The sequence below is a fragment of the Camelus ferus genome, chromosome 13, assembly GCF_009834535.1.
Source record: "Camelus ferus isolate YT-003-E chromosome 13, BCGSAC_Cfer_1.0, whole genome shotgun sequence".
Classification (NCBI taxonomy): domain Eukaryota; kingdom Metazoa; phylum Chordata; class Mammalia; order Artiodactyla; family Camelidae; genus Camelus; species Camelus ferus.
Genome location: NC_045708.1, coordinates 25,441,342 through 25,465,085, shown reverse-complemented (window position 1 = coordinate 25,465,085; position 23,744 = coordinate 25,441,342). Strand labels below are relative to the sequence as shown.

Genomic DNA, 23,744 nt, shown 5'->3' with positions numbered 1-23,744 from the left:
TATGGGCCGCCATCCCTGCGCTGCCCCTTCCCCGCACTGAGCACACCATGCCCCCTTTCTGGCCGGGTCTGGATCTATGTCCCCCTAGACGGGTCGCCCCCGAGGGCAGGGGACCCTAGATGCAGGCACAGGGTACGTGAGCGTGAGTGGGGGCCGAGCTGCCAGGGATGTGCGTGGGCGGGGGTCTCCGCGTGCGTCCCGGGAGGGCGGCGGCTGTCGAGGCCGAGCTGGGCGCGCGCTCGGCCGGGCGGGGCGCGGGCCTTGGCGGTGGCTGTGGAAAGAAGAGGGTGGAAGCCCCGCCCCCCGCGCCCCTCCCGCCCCCCCGCCCCGCGCCTCCCGCCCACTCCAGCAGCCGCGAGGGGCAGCCGGCAGAGCGACGCGGAGCCCCGCCGGCGCGGACCCCGACGACGCCCCTGCCTGGAGCCCGCGCACCCCTGGCAGCCCTCGAGGGCCGGGAGCGGCGCCCGGCGGCCGCCCCTGCAGGTAACCGCGGGGAAGCGGACCGGGCTGCCGGGCTTGGGGTCTCCGAGGGCAGGACCTAGCCTGGGCTTCCCCTGAGATTGTATGGGACAGTGAGGGGTACCTTGGACTCCAGGGTGGGGATGGGATGGGGGACTCGGGCCAGGGGTCGTCGCTGGGATGCGGGAGCCCATTCCGTTCCCTGCTACCTCGGCGGAAGCCCAGATGAAGCCCAGATAAAGCCCCTTCCTCCCTTCTTTCCCAGAAATGGGGCGGGGGCTCCAGTTTCAGACAGTCCCGGTGAAATTCCTAACGATGCGACTCTGAGCAGTCACTTCATCTCGGGAGTCTCCCTTCCCACCTGTAAAATGGGGATGACAGAGTTTGCATCGCAGGATGGTGGAGCCGGGAGGAGGGAGCAGGGGCCTTAGACACCCTGCTGCAACCCCAGGCAGGGGAAGCCCCTCAGCTTTCCTCTCCCCATCACTGTGCCCTTTCTAGTTTGCTGGCAACCTCCCAGTTTCTCGTTTTTTCTGCCTCTGCCCCCAAGGCCTTCCTACTCTAGATGTCTTGGCAGCACCCCTAAAAGTGAGCCTGAGGTTCTGAGGAATGTCCCTGCCAGAGGCCCAGCACCTTCCTGTAGCCCGGGCCTGAGACCTGCAGGGGTGAGGGGGCTGTTGCCTGGCCCAGAGGGACTGGGGTCTCAGGGCCCCAGAACAGCCTCCCCATGTGTCTGTCCTGGGGCTGGAGACACAGTGGCCCCAGGAGTTCCAGGAGGAGAGATACCGTTTCGCCAGAGGAGCCCAGGAGCTGAGGAAGGGCAGACCCAGCTGAGTTCGCTTGTTGTGCGAATGTGTGGAGCCATGTATGAGCCTGTCAGTGTGTGCGTTTGTGGGGTGTGAGGGGGACAGTGAGTGTCTGCCACTGTGTTGTTCATGTGTATGTCAGTCAGTGTGTGCTTGTGTGAGGCCCTCAGTGTGTGTGAGAACATGCTAGGCTCTGGACACAGAAATGCCACTGAATTTCCTCAGGGGATTCTGGCAACCCAGAAGTCCTTCCTTCTGTCTGCCTTCAGCGTCTCTTGCTAAGTCCTGTGACCTTGCTGGTGACAGGGTCCATCCCCTCCTTGGAGTGCCCTTAGCGAAGGCAGACTCCCAGGGAGCTGCCTTGGGTGTTTGGAAGATCTGGGGGCTGTTGAGCTGGGATGGCTGGAGGGTCAGACAGTGTAGGGTTCCTCTCTGGGGACAGACCCTTACTGCCCTGAGCAGGTGGGGGGCCCTCAGGGAACCCAGGGGAGGAGATGGGGGGCAGTAACCTGGGCGGGGGAGTTGGTGGTCTCAGTCGGGGCATAGATGCCCCCACTGACCTCGAGCTGGGCTGGTGAACGCTGATAGACCCTCCAGCACACAATCACCCCAAAACGAAAATGAGGGTAATGAGGACATACCACAGACATACACAGTCATGCACAATCACGCACCAGAACATGCTTTACTGAAACCCACACCACTGCTGAAACCACAGACAGCATGTGCATGTGTGCGCGTGCTACAGACGAACTCCTACAGACACATGGTAGGCCCTACATGGCCCAGCCAGACATGCTCAGACAGGACAACATACACACTCCACACTCAGACACACTCATCAGGGTCTCTCTCTCTGGTTTCACTCTGTCCACACAGTGAAAATTAGTGTTTCTGCTCGTTGGCTCAGAGGAAAGGGAAAGAAAAATGGAGGTGACTGTGCCAGCAAGAGAGGGTCAGAAACCAAACAAGGCTGTCAGCCTGAGCAGCCCACCACCTCCCCTGCTCCAGGCCTAGGCCAGACTGAAGGTTGGTTGCCCTGCTGACCCCCAGCCCACTCCAGACCCCACAATGGTAGGCATGGGGCTCCCCCTGTAGGAAAGTGGGGACTCAGATGAGCTGGTCCCATCTGTGGCCCGAGGCACTTACAGAGCTGGGGTGGAAGAACTGGGGAGGCACAGTGGCCTCTCATATGGGGTACAGCTCGTCTCAGGGTGCTGGTCCAGGTATGCAAGGGGGAGGCACCTTGTTAAGCCAAATGTGTAGGGGAGGGACCATGAGGGGAGGCAGCAAAGAGGTGACTCTGGCCAGGGCTTTCAGGGAGAACAAGAACTCTGACAAGTGCAGGGGATGGAAAGGGTGAATGAGGGCATTCCAGTCAGAGGGAACAGCATGTGCGAAGGTGTGGGGGTGAGAAGCTGCAGGGTTCTCTTGGGGACAGTGAGTGCTTATTGGCTCATACAACGGGGGAGTGAAGGGGAGTGACATAACCACTTTGAAGTCAGATTTCCTAGGGCCTTATTCAGAGAAAGGGTGTGAGCGGCAGAGGGATGCAAATTGGAAATCACTCTGGTTGCTCTGGGGGTGCAAGGGCTAAGAGGGATCTTACAGGCAAGGAGGCCACTGAGGAGGCTGGGCAGAGTTTGAGGAGGAAGGTGATGGGGTCTGAGGTGGGTGGTTGCCATGGGGATGAGAGGAGAGTATAGATGGAGAGGAATAAGGTGAGAGACTGGATAGGCCTTGGAGATGCTTGGCTGTAGGGGTGAGGAGGGGGAAGGCCAGGAGCCTTGCCCTGGGTGATTGTGGCCTAGCCCCAGAGGAGACAGGTCAAGGGGAGATGTGGGTTTGGACCCCAGGGCCTGGTATGCTGAGATGTAGGGAGCTGAGTGTTGAGTGTGGCCAAGAGTCGGGGGATAGTTAGTGTCTGGGAGGCCTAGGTATGTATGACTAGACGCCCAAGTGGGTATGTGAGGCCACATTTGGGCACATGCGTGCCCAGACATCAGCCAAGGACATCACGGTCCCAGAAAGGGAATTCCAGACCCATTCTCTTCTGTGGACAACTCCAGGGTGGTGTGGACAGCAGATCTTAAGTGGAGGCAGCACGTGTAGTGAGGGGAAGAGCTGACCTTGGATGTCAGACAGACCCCATGTGACCCTGGGGACGTCCCATCTCTGTGTCTCAGTTTCCTCATCTATAAAATGAGAATGCAAATACTTGTCTCCAGGGTCCTTTTGCCTGCAGAGAGGTGAGGAGTGGTCCCAGGTCACACACATGATCAGGGTGCAGCACTGAGAACTTTCACCCAGGCTTCTGATCAGAGCCTGTGACACCTCTCTGGTTGGATCCTGGGAAGGGGCTAAGGAGGGCCTGGCCCTGCCCCCATTCAGATTCTTGGAAAGTTTTGAATTGAGAAGTTACGGTCCCCATGCAGCCTGGATAGGCTGAGGTCTCTGGCTCTTACCGGGCACAGAAAGGGGTGGTAGAGGGTCAGTGCCTCACGGGGATAGCCAGGCCTGCATTGTTGGCTCATCTCCTGGGCAGGATTATGGAGACTCAGGGGGGAACTTACCTCAGGTCACACAGCAGCCAGTGGCAGAACTGAGCTCTGAGGCCAGTGGGCTCTGCCTTCTCATCCTCCCAGAGGCTGCCTTCCCCTAGCAGGGCCCATCAGGAACCTGAGATGGAAGGAACCTTGTCACCTGAGGTTCTCTAATTTCAATTCTTTCTGTCCCCTCAGGGGAGGGTAACATAAGAGTTTATTGGGCACCTACTGTGCACCAGTCCTGTCTTTGTAACAGTGCTGCAAGGAGGGGTCAGTAGCCCATTTAACAGAGGGGGATGTGGAGGCTCAGGGAGGCCCGTCACCCGGCCAAGCATCCCCTGGCTGTGTGCCGAGCTGGGACTCATTCACCCCCAGGTCTCTGAGGATGTAGAGCTCGTGTTCTTCCCACTGACCTCCCAGGTCACTGCCCTCTCCAGAGCTTCGTTTGGCCAGGAAAAGAATGGAAGCTTAATTGCTGAGCATCCATCCACTGTGTACCAGGCACTTTCATACACAAGGTGCTTTTTTGAGGGGCAGGGAACATGGGGATTAGCAGTTATGAGAGGGTCAGGCTCAGAGAGAGGCCAGGACAATGAGGGCTGTCCTGGTGTTTTCTAGTAGCTCAGAATGCACTGTGGTCCTGGTGGGCCCTGTGAGGGAGGGCAGCCTCAGGGAGGAACGGGTCCTGGCCTTGGGTCTCAGTTCTGCCACTGGCAGTGAGCTTTCCCCTGGGTCTCCATAATCCCATTCTTGAGCTGGGCCAGTAATGCCTTCCCAGCCCTCCTCGGAGCCTGAGGTGAGCAGCAACGTAGATGGTGGGGTGGAGGGGTCACTTCTCCTCTCCTGAAGGACCCCAGGAGGCAGGAGGCTGACTCTTTGGTCCCCACCCCCATCCAGCGTCTGCAGCCCTCACAGACCAGAAGCTCTCTCTTCTGTCTAGCCTCCTCCCCTCCCACTGTGGTGGCTGCTGGCCGCCACACCGCTCTGCGTGGGCCCTCCAGGCCACGCTCCTTCTGACAGGCGACCACGGCTCAGCTCGTGGCAAACATTCTTTTCATAGTTCCCGGAGCACAGCAAATCCGGCTGCTTAGCCAGGAATGCAGGGGCTTGGGCAGGGGAGCCCCTGGGGGTCAGACAGGAGGGGCTGAGAGGATGTGGAAGATGACCCCGCCACACACCTACTGAGACACACACACAGACACACACACACACTGTGCCTCAGCGCCAGGGAGCCGCGAGTCTGTCCTCATATGTGGACTCACTCAGCTTGCGTCCAAACCCTGGGCCTGGCTGGCTGGTGAATCTGGGCAAGTGACTTCTCTCTGAGCCTCTGTTTCTTCATCGGTAAAATAGGGTTTACAATTTAACCTCACAGGGCTTTGGGGGAGGCGTCATGGTGATAATGAGGATGAAAATAATAATAGTAAACATATATTGAGTGTTCCTTTATGCCAAGCACTGCTTGAAGTCGGCTACATGAAATTAACTCGTTTAACCCTCTTGAATGCTCTCTGACATGGGAATTACTCCCAAGCTATTGAGAAAGAAGCTGAGGCACAGACAAGACTCATGTGCTAGTAAGAGGCAGAGCTGGGAGAAGAGCATGAGCAGATGGTTCTTAACCTGTTAGGAATTTTTAAGCAAAACTCTTAGCCCAGGGCCAGCTCAGGTGGGGGCTCAGAAAATGGAGACTTCTTCTCCCATGAGCCTCCCTCTGGGAGGAGCTGATTGTTCATTGCATGGCCCTCAGCACCTCAGTTTGGAAAGTGGGGATGGGGACATGGCCCTGGGGCCCAGGCCAGCCTCCTTGGGAGCCTGAGCTCTCAGAAGCTGGTGGAGGACAGGGGTATAGACTGTCCCCCCCACATCTGGCCTGGGATTTAGCTGTAGGCAAGCTCTGTGCAAGGAGGAGATGTCGCCAGGGGAGGGACTCAAGGGGGAGATTAGGGAAGGCAGCCGAGGGCAGAGGTTAAGAACAGAGTGCCATTGAAGTCGGCTCAGGCACTGCCCTGGCATACCCACCCGCCCCACCTTCCTATTTCGTAGGATCGAGGGAGCCTCCTTGGTCAACTGGAGTGGGCTCCTGAATCCCTTGGTAGGAGCTACCCACTCTGTTTGCAGCCTTGCCGGTCTCTGTTGCCATCTGGGTTGAGCCAGCACAAGGTGGGAGTGGAGGAAAAGTGGGGAGAAGGACCCGTGGCTGAGGTCGCCAGGAAGCCCAAGTGTACAGGGGTTTGGCCATTTAGGGGCTGGGCAAGCCCCAAGGTTCAGATCTTGGCCCCAGTGCTTCCTGTCACCTTGGATAATGGATGTCATCTCTCTTGGCCTCAATGCTCCACCTCAGAAAAACTGGACAGAAATTCTCGCCTTACAGGGTTATGGGAGAGCATTAAAAAATAATGCCTGGAACATGCCTAGTGCTTTGTCTGGTCCATAAAATGTACTTGGGACTTTTAAAGACCATTATCATTAAGGGCTAACATGAGTGGAGCGGGTAGGGAGCCAGCCTGAAGCTGTGCTTGGGGTCTCTGATTTTGTCATTCAAGGCATTTCTCAGGTTGATCCCAGCCAGCCCTCTCATCTCAAACCATCTGTGTAGTGGAGAGGTTAACAGCCCAAGCTTTGGAGCCAACAGGCTCCAATCCCTCATGAGCTGTGTGACCTTTAGCCAGTTACTTAACCTCTCTGTCCCGTGGTTTTCCCCTCTGTAAAAAGGGAAGATGAAGGACCTACTTCACTGGGTTGTTGTGAGGATTAAATGAGCCAATTCATGAGAAGAGCCAAGAACAGTGCCTGGCACATAGTAGGTACACAATAAATGTTAGCTATAATCAGTTCATTTGTTTATTTATTTTAATTATGTCCATACCCTGAATTTGTTCAGGGTGTTCTTACCTTCATGCCTTCACACATGCTGTTCCCTCAGCCTGGACTGATCACCTCTTCCCATCACCATGCAGTTAAATCCATGTTCATCCTTCAAAGCCCAGGTCCAACATAAGTCAGTTCCCCTCCCTGGGCCTCATGGTGAGGTGGTGCTGGGGCCAGAGAAGCTAGGGTCAAGTTGGGCAGTGAGGACCTCCCAGCCACATTCCATCAGGCAGGCTGGGCCCTCAGAGAGAGCAGCCTCATGACCCACCCCTGGGGTCGTGATGTTCAGAGCGGTGTGGATGGAGGCAGGGCTCAGCTGAGCTGGAGAGAAGGCCTAGGAGCCGCTGGCTTCAGAGTCTGGCTGCTTGTGCAGCGGGAAGCCTGGGATGTCAGAGTTTCCATGGGAGTGGGCAGAGGCGAGCAAGCAGCTGGGGCAGAGAGTGACGCGGCCGGCAGGCCTCCCTGCCAGGTGGGCTGGCTAGGCGTCCCCTCCCCATCCACCCAGTATTCACGTCGGGGCCTGGGCTACTGCTCCAGCTACCCTGTGTAACCAGGACTAGAGCTTATGACAGCCTGGCATCATGGCTGATTGAGCCAGAAATGGGGACCTGGCCATCAACATCACTGATGTCAAAAACATCATCTCCCTTGCTCAGCAACCTTCTGTGGCTCCCCACTGCCTTCCCAAGAAATGCAAGCAGAGCATTTAAGACTCCACACTAAATTGCCCCAGCCTTCTCTGTTCCTGTTTGTCTTCTCAACCCCACGGCACTTCTGGGCCTTCCCTGTATCTGCCAAGCAGCTTCCTACTGCCTGAAATTCCTTTTCTTACTTTGTCTACCTTCCAGATTCCTACTTACCCTTCAGGATCTAGCCCCAATCTCCCTTCCTACATGAAGCCTTTTGGGGAAACTCAAAGGGGAACAATATTCCCTGCTCTGGACTCCCCTGGCCCAGAGACATTAGTCAATTGTGTGATAGCCTCTTGTCTGATGCCTCCAGCTAATTCAGGGCAGGGCATGGGGCTGAGCCATTTCTGTGTCCCAAGGCCTAGCCTTGGGTCTCCCACCTGGTAGGAACTTCCCCAGGCAGGATCCCTAGTCTATAGTAGGGGCGCCCCCAGCCCAGGGCCTGACATAGCGCAGGGACTTCTCCGACATGGACCCTGGCACGCAGAAGGGGGTTCTCCTCAGCCTGCACCCTAGGACAAGAGGAACGCCATCAACCCAGGGCCAGGCTCCGTGGGCACTGCTAAGTGTGCACGGAATGAATGGAGTCAGTCAGGGTGGGGCACATATCCAGGCTCCCTGAGAAGAGACTGAGGTGGGGGGGATGTTCCAGCAGGGGTTCCTGGTAAAAATCCCATGGCAGGCTCTGGGGTTGCTGTGAGTTATGGCAGGAGGGTTCCCCAGCTCCTGGCATCTTCCACACTGTTTTTCTCTTTCTTTCTCAGGCCTTCTTCTGCTGGGACCTTCAGAGGCCCCTCTGACCTGAAAGGTAAGCGAGATTTGGGGGCAGGGCTCCCTGATGTCCCCAGGTGGATGAGGCCTGTGCTTGCTGCTGGCTACCCTTGCTCCCTCCAGCTGCAGTGGAAGCCCCTCCCAGGCTCAGGGTGTCCTAGAGGGCAGCCCCTCTTGCAGGTGACCTCAGCTCCCTCCGGCCCAACTCGGAAGCAGCCTTTTCTCATTTGTGAACTATTTCGCCCTGGCTCCTTGGCGCGGCCGTGTTTGCTTGGCCTGCCCGGGTGCAGTGGCCTGGCTGCACTCCCAACGGGCCCCCTCCCTGCCCAGCCCAGCCCCTCCTGCCGACGGCGAAGCTGCCGCCACCACGCGGGGAAGCCGCGAAGGCCCAGGAATCTTGGCAGGCGCGGGGAGGCAGCAGGCGGCGGGTGGCGCTCCGGAAAAGGCTGCAAATGCGAACCAGAAGGCGGGGGACTGGCGGCTCAGGAGGCCCCGCCTGGCAGCCTGGAGCCTGGGGGTGCCTGGGTCTGGGGGCTCTCCAATGTCCAGTCTCAGTCAGAAGCTCAAGGCTTCTTCTGGGAAGCAAGCGATGGCACCAGCTGAGGCCTGAGCCCCAGGCGGGGAGAGGCTGGTCCTCTGGCCACCTGCCTGAGGATACATTGTTGCCCTGGGTCCTGTTCACTGCTGGGCCTCTTCTGGTTCATCTGCTGCCTGGCAGTTCCGACCTCCTTGGACACTTTATTGCTCCCCAAGATGTTCCTCCCTAGGGGAGCAGTGGGGTGTCTAGCCTCAGAGATGAGCAGAAGCTGGAGGTCTGGGAGGTGAACTTAGTTGCCTGCCACAAGGGAGGCTCAGCCCAAGCCCCCTCCAGCCCAGAGCTGAGAAGGACTCCAGAAGAGCCACAAAGAAAAAGGGACCCTGTGAGAAGCTATCCTGCGGGCTTGGCTGGAAGTGGGAGGTGAGTAGTCAGAGGCCAGGAGCTGGAGCAAACGGGCTGCAGACTGTACTGAGCACCGACTGTCGAGCCCCAGCTGGGGATGAATGTGGTAGGGGTTGGGGAAGACGTGCCGAGGAGGAGGAGCTGTTCTACCTGAGGAAGGCAGGGAAGGCTGCTTGAAGGAGGAGGCATTTGAGCTGGGTCTGAAATGAGGAATAATGTATTTGCCTGAAGGAGAAAGATAGAAAGGGCAATTCAAGCAAAGAGGACTGTGCAGGCAAAGGCAGGCAGGTGGGTACAGGGAAACATTGAGAAGTCTGGGGTGTCTGGATTCAGGACGCTGGGGCTCAGGGTGCAGTGGGCTCCTCTCACCCCCTAAATGTGGGTGATTTCCCCAAAGGGTGAGTCCAAGGCCCTCATCCAAGCTGCAGCAACCTCGCCGATGAAGCCTTATTATATAGCCTTAGACACAGCCTCCACAGAGCCTCTCTCTCTCTCTCTCTCTCTCTCTCTCCCTCTCTCTCTCTCTCTTCTCTCTCTCTCTCTCTCTCTCTCTCAAGTTTCAGACCCACAGGTTCTCTGCCTTTTAGACATCCTCTACCCCAGAAGTCCCCTAGTCTTCCTTGCTCAGATTTTTGCTCTGCTCTTAATTTGGAATGTTCCACCATTGCCTGCCCCTATGGGCATGTTGAACTCTGACCTGTCCTTCAAATCTCCTTCCATTGCTGCTTCCCAAATTGAGGTCCCCGGTGGTCTGAGAGCCTCACCTGCAGGGGTAAGGGATGTTAGGATTCTTGGTGGAACTGAAGCCTGGTAGGGTAGACAAGGTGGGCAGAGGGCAGCACTCCTGTCCTGCCATCAGTCTGGATGATGAGCTGTCCCCCCAGCAACCCTGTCCCAGCCTGGCCACCTCCTTCCACCCCCGCTCCCAGATTCCAGGCAGCTGTTTGGCTTTGGAGCAGTCCTCACATCTGCACATTTAAATTTGAGGGGTTCAGAGTTCCAGCGATCCTGCAAGACAGTGAGCTCAGCTCATGGGCACTGGGTCCCGCAAGTTTCCACCCAGACTTTGTGGGGCTGCTCAGGGATCGTCCAGGGAGGTCAGACCCAGACTTGACGTTAGCATTAAGGTCATAAGTGCTGGCCTTTCAGAGGTTTCCATCAAGTGACCAACAGCTAGAGATTTCAGAGCCTGGAACTACGACAGGATCTGGTTACAAGGACATAAGGGAGGACAGAAAAAGACAGGGTCACAGAGAGAGGGGGATGTGACACAGGATAGGAGGAGGGAGACACACCAGGGGATGCCTGAGACACACAGGCAGGTGAGGGTCTGGATGCAGTGACACAGAGACACAGAGGAAGGGACACAGATGGGCATGGCACACACCCATGTGGTTCCCGCAGTGAGCTGGTCCCCATCCTCCTCCTTACACACAGAACTCTTAGATCTAGAGTGTGTCCGCCCCCAGTCATGATCTGGGGGTTTTGCTGATCTCACCAATCTTTCCACTCTCTCTGCCTTCTTCATCTAATTGGTCCAAATCCTATTGAGTCTAAGTTACAGTCTATAGTCTGTATCCTCATGTTCCACGTCCTTAGATTCAACCAACTGTGGATTGAAAAAATTCCAGAAAGTTCCAAAAAGCAAACTTTGAATTTGCCTTGTTCCCAGCAACTATTTACATTGTATTAGATGTTGTAAGTAATCTAGAGATGATTTAAAGTATATGTGAAGATGTGCATAGGTTATATGCAAATACTACACCATTTTATATAATGGACTTGAACATCTGCAGATTTTGGTATCTGCAGGCGGTCCTGGAACCAATCCCCTTCAGATACAGAGGGAAGACTATATGCTTCCTCCTCCAGGAAGCCATGTGAATTGCAGAATAACATGGAATTTATCGTATTGGTACTAGGGAGCCACTGGAGAATCCAGAGCAGAGGAGAGCCGTGGGCAGAGCTGTGCTAAAGTGTGGTCCACATACAGGCAGCATCAGCATCACCTGGGAGCTTGTTAGAGATGCAGATGTTGGGCCCTACCCATGCCTACTGAATCAGGATTCCTGGGGGTATAGCCAGGAACCTGTGTTTTAAAACACCATCTGATGCACACTAAAGTTTAAGAAGCACTGTTGGAGTATCTCTAGGCTATATTGAGGAAAACAGGGAAGCTGAGGTGGAGAGAGGCTGTTATGATAATCCAGGTGAAGATTTGGCAATTGAATTTAACAAACCTTTCTTGAATGGCTGGAATGTGCCAGGCTCTGGGTGAGTAAAAGGTCTGTATTAGGGCAGAGAGAATGGGGAGGAGGGGAAGGAACAGAAGTGAGAGGAGTAGAGGAGACAGAGTCCCGAAGTTTGGATTGGGGGGTTGAGGGTAAAGGAACAGGGCTGCCAAGTACAGTTGTGCAGGTTGGTTATCGTACAAGGGCACCGAGGAAGGGCAATGAGTAGGGCCTGAGTTAGCTGGAAGGAGGAGTAGTCTTTTCTAATTGTGCTCAAGCTAGAGAGATTCGTTACCTTCGCCATGTAAGGAAGTAAGGGTCAGAAGTGACGTCCAGATTTCTGGCCTGGGCACCAGGGAGGTGGGGAGAAGCAAGTAGTTGGGGAGAAGGTAATGACAGCAGTTTGGGTGGAGGTGTCTGAGGGACAGCCAGGGGAAAAGGCTCAGCTCATGGTTGAACACAAGTCTGAGGCTCTGGGAGAGGTAGCTGGAAACAGATGTGGGAGTCCTTGGTGATGGGACTGGAACCATGGGAGCTGGGGAGAGCTGGAATCTGTGGGAGAAACATCCAGAGAGAAGGGAGGATGTCTGAGCCAGCTCCCTGGGGCAAGCCTGGCTCTGCAGAATGGGCAGAGGGAAGGAGCAGAAGAATCTGAGGAGGATCCTCTCTGGGAAGGAGGAAGGCAGGGTCACGAGGTGGCAGTCAGTGCTGGGGAGAAGGAAACGGAGGTGAGAGGGTGAGGGGTAGAGACAGTTCTTTCAAGAAGCTTGGCTGAGAAGGGCTGCAGAGAGAGGACGGTGGCCTGCGGCGGGGGTTGGGCCTGTATGGACATGGGATGGAGAGGCTGGCGACTGAGGGGAGGCATCCACAGACAGTGAGAGGCCCCTCGAGGAGGAGAAAGAGGTGTGGAGGGGCCCGGGCCTTGAGTGGGGGACCAGACCCCCTTCATCTGAGACTCAGGGAAGGGGGGTGGGGTGGGAAAGGGCGCTTTGATTTCTGCAAGCTGGGAAGAGGTGGGGGCATGGGGGCTCAGGAACCCAGGAGAAGTCTGGAGCCTCCAGGCTCAGCCATGGGGTTGGGCATCAAGCCCAGCGGGTGAGGAGGGCCGCTCATCTCCATCCTCGTCTTGAGCAGGCTGTGTGACCTCTGGTCAGTGTCATCTCAGGAGCGGTTAGGAAAAAGCCTGGAAGGCCAGAAAATTTACTTTAGGGAACTTCACAAGGTCTTGGCCTTTCGCAGCAAGTCACCTGAGGTTTCTAAGGGTTGGAGGAGATGTTACTTTGCAGCAGGAGGAACTCAGGTTAGACTGAAGGGAGGACTTTCTGGCCATCAGGAAAGCAGGACAGGGAAGTGTGGAGGGGCTGATGGCTCAGACCATCTCAGTTTACCCTTTCACAGATGAGGACACTGAGGTTCAGAAAGGTTAAGTCAGTTGCCCAAGATCACCCACCTGGTAAGTAGCTGTGCTGGAATGGAAGTTCAGGGGCTGCCCGGGACCTAGAGGGCCTTAGGGCCCCCCAGGGCTGGACCCCTGATAGGGAGAGTCTGAGCAAGAAATGCTGCTCACCTGTTGAAATGGCAGAGACCGGGTTGGAGAGAGAAAGAGAGACAGAGAGAAATAAGTCATGGCCAGAGACCCAGGGTGAGAGCAGAGCAAGGCTGGGTGAGTGGGGAGACAGGAGGCTCTGGGGGAACAAGCGGGGAAGCCGATCCCGCAGAAATGTCTCCACAACAGGAAGCGTCTCATAACATACCTGTGGTTTGGCCAGGCCCCGGGGCTGCCTGAGCTCCCCACAGCTCCCTCAGCTGCAGCCACCCTTCTGGGGTGGGGGGCTTGGAGCAGCGGGAGCCTGCTCAGAGCTGCGTACCATCCACCCACCCGGAGAACTGGGGACGGGGGGCGGGGGGGTGGCTGCCAGGGCCATACTAGCCACACCCCTGCACGGTCCGCTGGGAGCCTGCGCCCCGCCCTTTTTATCTGGACCTCTGATAGCATGAAATGGAATGGGGAGTGGGCAGGCCCTTAAATTCCGTAGGACCGCTTGGGCCCCCTCTGCTGGTCGCCCCTGGGATAGGTCACTCCTTTAAGAGGGGACTGGTGGTGGTTGGGCTGGTGGTCGCTGTTGCTGATGCCCATTCCCCTCTAGAAGCCTTGACCAGTCAGAGGGAGAGGGGTCTGCATTCATGCCGCTTTTTCCTTCTGTTAGTGTCCATCCCCCTCCCACCCACCCTCCCCCGCTGCCCATTGGTCTGAAAGACCCTGCAGCACTACCCGCTCCCAGCCAGTTTCCTTGGCTGCCCCGGGAGGAGGCCCAGGCTGCCACAAAACGCTGACTTGGACAAAATGCTGTTTTACGGGGATTTGTTGAAAAGGGGGGAAATCCCCGTTAAGGACTTGCAGCTGTCCAAACACTGCGTCTACCCTGCTGCCGCCACCAGTCCATCCCCTGAATCAGCGTCTCCTTATGCATCCCACCTCCTGCCATTGCCAGCCCAGCCCCTTCCCAGCTGCCCTGGCTCCTGCCTTCCTTCCTAAGAGGTCACCAGAGAGGGTGGTGGCCTGCCCAAGGTCACACAGCAGAGTCAGGCTTGAGCCTCAGGGCCCTCCCCCAACCCCTGACACCCCTGCTTGGCCGTCATTCCTTGTGGGGAGCAAGCGAATGGATCAGATGTTCCTGCCTGTGTGCCTCTATTCCCTATGCAGCTGTTCTTAGCTGAAGTTCCTTGATTGTGGCCACATGAATGTCCCACCTCTTCTCATTCTAGCCAACACATAAGCCCCTCTGGCCTGGGGAGGGGTTCCCAGGGCTGTGTGAGATGTATCTGTGCAAAGTCTGAGTGAGTTATTGGTGTGATCTTTAAATCTGACAGAAAAATGAGTTCATCTAATATTTATGGAGCATCATTCTGTGCCAGCCAAGTCCTGTGCTGGGCGTGGAGTCGGGGGAGTGGGGCGGGTAGAGTGAGTAGAAGAGCCAAAGAGGGAAACAAGAGCTGTGAGGGGGACCTGCAGGCATCAGCAGAGCCCTGGGGAGGCATCCAATAGACTTCCTGGACATCCAAGAATGAGTAAGAGTTAGGAGGTGGAGAAGCAGTAGGGCAAACCGAATGTGCAGAGGCCAGAGAGCCTCTGGGAGCCTGCGGTGGGGGTGGGGGAGGCGGGAAAGGGGTGCCACTGAAAAGGAGGCAGGGACTCAGAGGCTCCCAGGCACCCTCGGCTGTGAGGGTGGCCAGGGTTCGGGGGCAGTCCCTCCCACCTGGGCTGCCATGATGCACCAGTCCAGGGCCATCAATCCTCTCTGCAGCTCCTTGAACAGGCTCAGTGCACCCCTTCTCTGGCCATGCGCGTGCTTTTCCTCCCCAGCCCCCACCTGGACTGGCACAGCCTCCTCCCCTCTAAGAGCTGGAGTAATGTTTCCCTCCTCAAACCCACAGGCAGCTTGGAGCTGGAATAGACTCTCTCAGTTTGCTTCTCTCTCTGTCTAGCTCTCCCCGCTTCCTCCCCCATGACAGTCTGTCCCAGCGGTTAAGAGCTCAGGTTCTAACAGACCTCTGCTCAGATCCTGGCTGCCCGGTCTAGTTGGTGGGTGCATCACTGTACTTGTCTCAGCCTCAGGTTCCTCATCTATAGAAAGAGGACTCACAATAGCTCCTCTTTCTCAGGGATCTTGTGGGAGTTAAATCATACGCAGAATACACAGCGACTAAGCGGTGCCTGACGGGAGGTGTGAGCTGCCACCCTCTCTCAGACACTCCTTCCTCCAGAGGAAACACCTGCTCTGGGGTCCTGTGGCAGACCTGCCCCACCTCAGCAGAGGGAACTCGGTGCAGGAGGTGCTAGGATAGGGCAAGTTCAGGGAGCTACAGGGTGTGGGGCAGGGATGCTTCCTGGAGACCCATGTTGCCAAGAGGAATGAAGTGGGGAGCTGGCTGGGTGAGGCGTCCTGCCCCAGCTCCTGACTGGACCTGGGTCTCTTCCTCTGGCACCCTGCCTGCCTGTGCTCCCCCACAGTCCTCCTCGCCACAGGCACCCTCCCAGCTGAGCCTGAGGCTGCCTGCACCCTCCATTGCTCCAACCCCCAGTGAGGCCTCAGGTCAGCATGGGAAGGGGGCCAGGGCTCCCTAGAGCCAAAGCTGCCCAGAGGCTTCCTATGGTGGTGCCATGACCTTGGCTTCTGGCCCACGGGCCAGAGCCACACACTCCCCTTGCACTGCTTCCTGCTGCAAGCTCTACCCCTCCGCCAGACCCCCACCTCTGTTGCCCACCCACCAGGCAGAGCATTCTGGCTCTGCGCAAGTATGAGCATCACCCCACCCCAGTAGCCCCCTAGCTCAGGTGGCCAGTGCAAGGGGGCCCTATTCTGCTCTGGAGAGTTCAGATGATGCCGTGATTAGGGGCTGGGGCTCAAGAGTCAGACTGCCTGGGTTTAGGTTCTGACTGCATCCTGGTTTCCTCATCTGTAAAACCGGGCTGCTAAGCCTCAGAGCTGAATGTGGACAGAATGTCGAATGTTAGGGGAGTGCCTGGCCAGGGCCTCCATCAGCAGTGGCTGAGGGCCAGGCCTCTATGGGCTCGGCCCCACGCGTCCCCACACCAGTCATGGTGCAGATAGAGCAGGGGGCCTGTGTTGAGGTGTGCGAGATTCTTAGTCTAAGTTTCCATTTCCACGTCTATAAAATGGGGGATAATAACTGTATAAGCCTTGGTGGGGGTCACTGAGGATAAAGTGAGGGGAAGCTGGTGCAGCCCTGCCTGGCGCATGGAGAGCCCATGGGTGGCAGGTGTTACTATTTTGCTGGAGCTCAGGGAGGCTGAGTGACCTGCCCAGGGTTACAGAGAAGCTGATGGCAGGGCAGGTTGGCAGCTTCACCGACCTTCTCAGGAGCCCAGCATCCACTCTGGCAAAGCCCCGTGTGACACTGAGTTTGGAGGGACACCGCACTGCAGCTCCAGACTCAGCCCGGCATGCATCCCTGGGTGGGCACAACTCACCCTCACCCCCACCCCCTTCCTGCAGCCAAGCACAGGCATGGAGAGGTCCCTGGGTGGGGTGAGGGGAGTCCAGAGCAGGGATGCCAGGGGTGGGATTTCCCTGAGGTGTACAAAGTACCAGGCTAGTCCCCTACTCAGATATTGAAGGGTGCCTGCTGTGAGGCAGACACAGTATCTCTAATCATCACAGCAGCCTGAGAAGCAGGTTGTTAACACAGTTTATAAGACTTTCCTGAGATACAATTCACATAGCATACAATTGGCTCATTTAAAGCGTACAAGTCAATGATTTTTTAAGGTGTCCACAGAATTGTACAACCATCATCACAATCAATTCAGAACATTTTCATCACCTCTAATAGAAACCCTGTTTCCATTACATTAGCAGCCACTACCCATTTCTCCTCCCTCCTCCAGCCCTAATCTACTTTCTGTTTTATAGATTTACCTATTCTGAACACTTCATGCAAGTGGGATCATATATGATTTTGTGACTGGCTTCTTCACTTAGTATAATGTTTTCAAGATTCACCTATATTGTAGCTTTTATCAGTACTTCACTTCTTTTAAGGTTTTTAATTTGTTAATTTTAATTTTAAATTTTTTCTGGGGGGAGGTAATTAGGTTTATTTATTTATTTGTTTAACGGAGGTACTGGGGATTGAATCCAGGACCTCAGGCACGCTAAGTACGTGCTCTGCCACTGAGCTATACCCGCTCCCCCCACCAAGTACTATACTTCTTTTTATTGCTGAGTAATATTCCATTGTGTGGATATACCACACTATCCATTCATCAGTTGATGTCATCTGTGTTCTTTCTACTTTGTGGCTGTTATGACTAATGCCACTATGAACATTCATGTACACGTTTTTGTGTGGACGTGTTATTTCCATTTTACAGATGAGGAAACTGAGGTTCACAGAGTGGAAACCTCTTGTCCAGGCTTCCCCAGCTGGTGAGTGGAGGACTCAGGCCACCTGTCCAAATCTAGAGCCTGTGCTTCTTCCCAACCTGGGCCTTCTTCTCAGAGTGGAGCTAAATGCTGTGACAGGGCTAGGTCACGACACAAAGGATTGAGGGGGTAACTCTATAGAGGACAGGGTGACAGCTTTCTTGGGCCTGGAAGGACAAGTAGGAGAAGGGAAGAACATTGCAGGCAGAGAAATGGCAGGTGCAAAGGCCCAGAAGTGTGAGGCTGCCTGGTGTCCTGGACAAAGGTATGGAGGAGGGGAAAGGCAGAGAAAGGGGTGGTAGGTGGTAAGGTTGGAGACACAGGCACCAAATTGATGATTAGACTAAAAGGCCTTGAAAGCCATGGACTTGATCCTGAAGGCAGTGGGGAGGCCCAGAGGCCATTGACGTAATGTGAGGCCAGACAGACCTGAGTCAAAGCCTAGTTCTGCTTCCTAGAGACCTTTGCTTTAATTTTGTCATCTGGAAAATGGGGATGATAATAATAACACCTTGGTAAAGCGTTGGGAGGATTAAGTGAGCTCCCATCTCTAGAGAGCTTAGCCCTGTCTCGGGCAGAGAGCCAGCCCAGCACAGGTAGCAGGTGTGCTCATCAAAGGGTTTTTGGCAGGGCTGTGTGAAGGTTAGAGGTGCTCTGGAATGGCATCTGGCTGCAAAGTGAACGGTTTAGGGGAGGCTGTTGTCCCTGGCAGGGGCCCCCGGGGAAGGGACACACTCCAGGGGCAGTGGAGAGCTATGGGCAGGGTTAGGAGAGGTTAGTAACTTCTATAGACTCTTGGGACTTTGAGAATTTCTTGTGACTAATGTCTAAATTCTGATCTTTTTGTGACTCGCTGGGCCTGGTGCCAAACCACCCCATGGGCTGGCTTGACGGCCTCTCTTGTTCCTCTTTGCAGCACGTCTTTGGACGCCATGCGGGGGGCTCTGACGCCCCTGTCTTCGCTGCCGCCACCTCTGTTGCTGCTGCTACTGGTGCTGGGGTGTGGGCCGAGGACAGCCGCCAGCGGAGGGGCCGCCGGGGCAGCGGGCTACGCGCCGGTGCAGTACGTGCAGCCCATGCACAAAGGACCCGTGGGGCCGCCCTTCCGCGAGGGCAAGGGCCAGTACCTGGGTGAGTGTCTCCCCACCCCTCACAGTCTGGGACAGCTCTGACTCCCAACTCCCTGCCTCCCGACCTCCACCAGCTCTTCCCAGGCACACCCCCCCTACCTCCCATAGCCCCTCAGTCCCCACTAAAGACCACCCCATCCCACTTTCTTCTTGATCCTGGTCCATGGCCTCCCACCCCAAGAGGGCCTGGAAGCGGGGGACGGCTGGCTGGCCGAAGTGGTCTTTAGGTGGGATGTGTTGGGGGGAAGGTATGTGGTGAAGTTGACAGGAGGGGGCGCTCGGGGCGGGGCAGGGGGTGGTGAGATCCGACTGGCTCTAGGGAGGGCCTGCTGGTGCCACCTGGTGGCCAGTCCACCCCCAGTCGTGCAGGGATGAGTTCTTGGGGAAGGCCCAGCCTGGATAGGTTGGGTGCTAAGAGCCCTGGGTGTGGATACCCAGGGCTCTTAGCACCCAAGGTGGTCCCTGGACCTCCTCTAAATTCCATTTTCCTTGAGAGCAGGGAGGGGGAGACCAGGGCGTGGGTGTCATGAGCGGGTACAGAACCTTGTTTTCTCATATTGCTCTCTATGCTGATGTGGGGAGTGGGAAGACGGGTCCCCTGTCCCCACTGTCCAGGCCGCTGACTGCCTCTTCTCTTTCTCTCAGAAATGCCTCTCCCGTTGCTGCCGATGGACCTGAAAGGAGAGCCCGGCCCCCCTGGGAAGCCTGGTCCTCGGGGCCCTCCTGGCCCTCCTGGCTTCCCAGGAAAACCAGGCACTGGAAAACCTGGGCTACATGGGCAGCCTGGCCCTGCTGGCCCCCCTGGCTTCTCCCGAATGGGCAAGGCTGGTCCCCCAGGGCTCCCGGGCAAGATTGGACCACCAGGGCAGCCAGGGCTTCGTGGGGAGCCAGGGATACGAGGGGACCAGGGCCTCCGGGGACCCCCAGGGCCCCCTGGCCTACCTGGGCCCTCAGGCATTGCTGTCCCTGGAAAACCAGGCCCCCAGGGGGTTCCAGGTCCCCCAGGATTTGGGGGGGAGCCTGGGCCCCAGGGAGAGCCTGGGCCCCCAGGTGATAGAGGCCTCAAGGGGGAAAATGGAGTGGGCCAGCCAGGGCTGCCTGGAGCCCCAGGGCAGGGGGGTGCCCCCGGGCCCCCTGGTCTCCCTGGTCCAGCTGGCTTGGGAAAACCAGGTTTGGATGGGCTTCCTGGGGCCCCTGGAGATAAGGGTGAATCTGGGCCTCCCGGGGTACCAGGACCCAGGGGGGAGCCAGGGGCTTTGGGCCCAAAAGGGCCCCCCGGGGTGGATGGTATAGGGGTACCAGGGTCAGTAGGGATGCCAGGCCCTCAGGGCCCAGCAGGGGCCAAAGGGGAACCAGGAACCCGGGGCCCCCCTGGCCTGATAGGCCCTACTGGCTATGGGATGCCAGGGTTGCCAGGTCCCAAGGGGGACAGGGGCCCAGCTGGGGTTCCAGGGCTCTTGGGGGACAGGGGTGAGCCAGGTGAGGATGGGGAGCCAGGGGAGCAGGGCCCACAGGGCCTTGGGGGCCCCCCTGGACTTCCAGGGTCTGCAGGGCTCCCTGGAAGACGTGGACCCCCTGGGCCTAAGGGAGAAGCAGGGCCTGGAGGACCCCCAGGAGTGCCCGGCATTCGGGGTGACCAGGGTCCTAGTGGCCTGGCTGGGAAACCTGGGATCCCAGGAGAGAGAGGGCTCCCAGGGGCCCATGGACCCCCTGGACCGACTGGACCCAAAGGTGAGCCAGGCTTCACGGGCCGCCCTGGAGGACCAGGGGTGGCAGGAGCCCTGGGGCAGAAGGGTGACTTGGGGCTCCCTGGGCAGCCTGGCTTGAGGGGGCCTTCAGGAATCCCAGGACTCCAGGGCCCATCTGGCCCTATCGGGCCCCAGGGCCTGCCAGGCATGAAGGGTGAACCAGGCCTGCCAGGGCCCCCTGGAGAGGGGAAAGTGGGGGAACCTGGCATGGCCGGGCCTATAGGCCCCCCTGGGGTCCCTGGTTCCCCAGGACTCACGGGCCCTCCTGGGCCTCCCGGGCCTCCTGGCCCCCCTGGCGCCCCTGGGGCCTTTGATGAGACTGGCATCGCTGGCTTGCACCTGCCCAACGGTGGCGTGGAGGGAGCTGTGCTGGGCAAGGGAGTCAAGCCACAGTTTGGGCTGGGCGAGCTGTCGGCCCACGCCACGCCCGCCTTCACCGCTGTGCTCACCTCACCCTTCCCCGCCTCGGGCATGCCCGTTAAGTTTGACCGGACTCTCTACAATGGCCACAGTGGCTACAACCCGGCCACCGGCATCTTCACCTGCCCTGTGGGCGGGGTCTACTACTTTGCTTACCACGTGCACGTCAAGGGCACCAATGTGTGGGTGGCCCTATACAAGAACAACGTGCCAGCCACCTACACCTACGACGAGTACAAGAAGGGCTACCTGGACCAGGCATCTGGCGGGGCCGTGCTCCAGTTACGGCCCAACGACCAGGTCTGGGTGCAGATGCCCTCGGACCAGGCCAACGGCCTCTACTCCACCGAGTACATCCACTCCTCCTTTTCAGGATTCTTGCTGTGCCCCACATAACCCGCGGGGGCCCCTGCTGCCCTGGCCTCGTCCTCTTTAGTGGTAGAGAGACCTTCTCACTTACAAAGAACCTCCACTTAAAGGAAAAAACCAAAGGCTGAACAGAGGCGGGAACAGAGGCGGCCGTGGCCTTGGCCTGAGGAGACTGACTGGGTGTTTCCCTCCTTGGCTGAGGTTGTTTCTGGAAGAAGCTGGACTGCGTTCTTCTCCCCCAAGTGTCTGTGCAGTTTTGGGGTTGTGCCCCAATTCCAGCCCTGCCTGACCTGCAGACAGGGCCCTAGGGCACCCGTCCCAGCTGGCAGAGATCCCTGCCCCCGTGAATCCTGGGCTCTGCTGGGCGGTGAAGGATGCTGCTTCTCTGTGAATCAGAGCTGAGAGGGGAGTGAATTCCCCCATCCATCGCCCTGGAGAGACATATTCCCAAGCCCTGCCCTTTCTGCTGGCCCTCTGATGGCACCTGCATGGGGAATGGGGCGTGGCCCATCTCTCACTACTTGGCTGGGGCTCTTCCAGCTCCCCCGGGACCTCCAGCATAAGACAGTGGGTCCCCTGGGAGAGTTTTAGTTTCTCTCCAGGGGAAAGGGAGATGAGGGGGGCCACAGAGGTGGCCAGTGTGGACACCCTGCCAGGACTGCAACCCCAGCAGTGGCGCAGTGGTGTCAGGCTTGTCCATGGCAGGTACAGGTGCATGGCCCCTCCTGCAGGCTCCTGAGAAGGGCCGACCCCCTTTCATTGCTTTCATTTCATTTCATTTCATTTCATTTCATGGGAAATGGCAGTTTGAGGGGTAAAGACGGGGGTCGGGCAGGATGGCAGCTCCTCAAGTGCGCCTCTATCTCCCAGGCTGCCCCCACCAGCTCTGGCTCTGTTCAGTACGAGGGCAGCCGCCCAGGTTCCTCAGGACAGCCACAGGCGCACAGGAGGCAGGATGGGCAATAAGCGACCAAGAGTATGCCTCCCTTTTTCTCCTTTCACCTGCTGGGGGAGGGCTGATTTTTTTCAGACAAGATTGTAAGAGATCCTTGCCACCCCTCAACTCCAGTATCCCTAAGGTAGACAGCTTCTTATTTGCCCTCAGAACAAGGTGCACACGAGCTCGGGGATGAAGAAGGCAACTGCCTGCTTGTCCTTAATAAGAACCATGTGGTGGTTATGTGTCAACTAGAGGGGTTAACCTGTGGGGGCTTCCTCTCCTTCCACTCTCTGGTTCCAATTTCCTGTTTTAGGCAGGATCAGGGCCTGGGAGGCTGAGGCCCTGAGAAAAAGGGTGCCAACAGGCCCCTTTGGAGTGAATTCATTCTGCATGTTTCTGCCATCTTCTGCAATCAGAGCTCCCTCGGCAGGAAACAGGCAGGACCTCCTCCTGTCCCCTCAGCCCCTAGTTCAAGTCGAGTGGATACCACTGAGGTTTGGACCAAGCGTGCACCTGGGCCAGACCACGTGCTCTTGCTGCCCTGCTCCGGTTCTAGCCAATGGCAGCCTGCCAGTGTTGGGAATGAAGGCTGACCCCCAACCTCTGACTTGTCACACTGTGGCTCCCTTGGGCCCCTCGCCAGGCCTCCTCCCCACCCAAAACTTCTCCAAAAAGCAGGCCATTTGACTGCTGGCTTTAACTTTCAAAAAGAGAAATGAAAACCCCAATCTGTCCAACTGGCACTTTAACAGGTTTTGGCTGGGGTTCCTGGCGGGTTTCTTACTCATCAGCATCTACGAGAACTAAGTCTCAAACCTTACCTCGTGGGGACCATCTGCTCAGCCTCCTTCCCGGGTCAGAGCCACCACTACCTGACCTGATAAGCAAGAGTTCCGATGAGCGGAAATTCGTCAGCTCCCGGTGGGAGCCTAGAGCCCTAAGGAGGGTTACAAGGAGCCAAAAAAAAAAAAAAAAAAAAAAAGATCTGTTTCATAGGAACTGAGCTTCTGCTAAATATCATTCCTGAAGCCTCTGGGGAGAGGTGGGTGTTTCTGAAATGTTTATGGGGTTTAGTTCAGGTGTCCACTTAACTGACTCGTTTTGATAAATGATGCTGGGTTTTAACAATGAGAACTACACTTACCTTGGGTATTTTTATATTGATTCCTCATTTTTTTTTAAAGATTAAGGTTTAAATGTTTTCCATTAGTAATTTCATGTCTAACCTGGTATAGGAAGCTTAGTTCTCTACATACCTATTATGTGCCCTGTGTCACAGAAGAATCGGGAAAAATGCACTTGGGAATCAAAGAAAATGGGACTTCTTTTTAAAAGAAAAATGGTATTGACTGTATTGACGCAATCTCAATAAAACCTGTTGTATAAACAGCGCTGTGCTGAAACTGGCCTTGAGGCAGAGGTGTCTCAAGCCTCTGGATCTCATAAGGCACCAGGGAGCTTCCCTGGGGCTCTTGCTCTGCCCCCTCTACTCAAGGAGCCTGCATACCTCCCCAGCTCCCCAGCCAGGGCTTCTGTCACCACTGATTCAGAAGTACTTGATTCTCCGAAGCTGCCGAGGCTCTGCACCAAGTGGCATTTTAAGAAACCAAAGAAAGGCAGTGGCTGGAGCTGGGGGGGATGGAACATTCCTGCAAGCTCTCAGGGGTAGTGGAGCATGACAGCAGGCTCAGGAGCCCACGGGCCAAGTTTCAACATCTGATACAAATTATGAATGAAATGAGGAATCTGCTCCTGTGGGCGGTGTTAGTGCCAGGCCCAGGGCCGAAGGCAGGGCAGGGGGAGCTGTTCTGGGAGAGAGCTCCTGCCCCACAGCTCACCACACTAGGCAACGAGGGATCTGTCCCTGCCTCTGGGG

The 23,744-nt window shown here is 56.9% G+C and overlaps 1 protein-coding gene across 3 annotated transcripts; it reads left to right on the top strand.

The window, feature by feature from the left end:
* Window positions 1-342: 342 nt before the first annotated feature.
* COL8A2 (collagen type VIII alpha 2 chain) lies at window positions 343-23,255 on the top strand. 3 transcript variants are annotated; one of them, XM_032495922.1, is made up of 4 exons: window positions 343-483; window positions 8,136-8,179; window positions 18,178-18,392; window positions 19,037-23,255. In XM_032495922.1, the coding sequence occupies exons 3-4, from the start codon at window positions 18,194-18,196 to the stop codon at window positions 20,953-20,955; spliced, it is 2,118 nt and encodes a 705-aa protein (XP_032351813.1). In that variant the 5' UTR covers window positions 343-483; window positions 8,136-8,179; window positions 18,178-18,193; the 3' UTR covers window positions 20,956-23,255. The 3 variants fall into 3 exon arrangements, with proteins under 3 accessions (XP_032351813.1, XP_032351815.1, XP_032351814.1); XM_032495924.1 differs by lacking the exons at window positions 343-483; window positions 8,136-8,179 and adding an exon at window positions 8,569-9,100; XM_032495923.1 differs by lacking the exons at window positions 343-483; window positions 8,136-8,179 and having other exon boundaries at window positions 17,747-18,392.
* Window positions 23,256-23,744: the final 489 nt, after the last annotated feature.